The following is a 329-nucleotide window of genomic DNA, read 5'->3' as shown; positions in this document are numbered from 1 at the left end:
AAAGTGCTGCTGCGGAAGCTCCAGGAGAGCAGAGAAGTCCTCAGGGACTGAGTAGCTGGTCCTGTGGAGGAAAAGCAGGGGTGAGAGTGAGCCAAGACCCTACAGCACTCACCCACACTGAAACGAGCTCCCAGCACTGCTTATCTTAACCCAGCCCAGCCAGCTCTTGAGGCCTTGGTGGCGTGAGCGGCAGCGCACCCCAGGATCCCTGGGGCACCTCTACAAGAAGGGAGGAAGGGAAGGAGGAAGGAAATGCCATCACCTCTCATCCAAGGGCCGTGGGAGGGCAGCCCCCAGCAGCAGGGTGAGCAGAAGGAGCCACCCATGCA

General features: G+C 60.5%; 1 protein-coding gene across 1 annotated transcript in view; it reads right to left on the bottom strand.

Moving 5' to 3' along the window:
* Positions 1 to 315, bottom strand: part of LOC104402194 (chromosome unknown open reading frame, human C11orf94) — a gene marked incomplete at its 5' end in the record, with an annotated part of 571 nt that extends 256 nt beyond the window's left edge. Inside the window, 2 exons of the mRNA XM_010010005.1 lie at positions 1 to 55; positions 263 to 315. The exon at positions 1 to 55 is cut by the window's left edge and continues 1 nt beyond it. Of these exons, the coding sequence (XP_010008307.1) occupies positions 1 to 55; positions 263 to 315 (108 nt within the window). The remainder of the gene's footprint in view (positions 56 to 262) is intronic.
* Between the last annotated feature and the right edge of the window lie 14 nt (positions 316 to 329).

Source organism: Nestor notabilis, unplaced genomic scaffold (genome assembly GCF_000696875.1).
Source record: "Nestor notabilis isolate BGI_N333 unplaced genomic scaffold, ASM69687v1 scaffold20932, whole genome shotgun sequence".
Lineage (NCBI taxonomy): Eukaryota > Metazoa > Chordata > Aves > Psittaciformes > Psittacidae > Nestor > Nestor notabilis.
The sequence above is the reverse complement of the archived record's forward strand: the minus strand, read 5'-3'. Positions and strand labels throughout refer to the sequence as shown.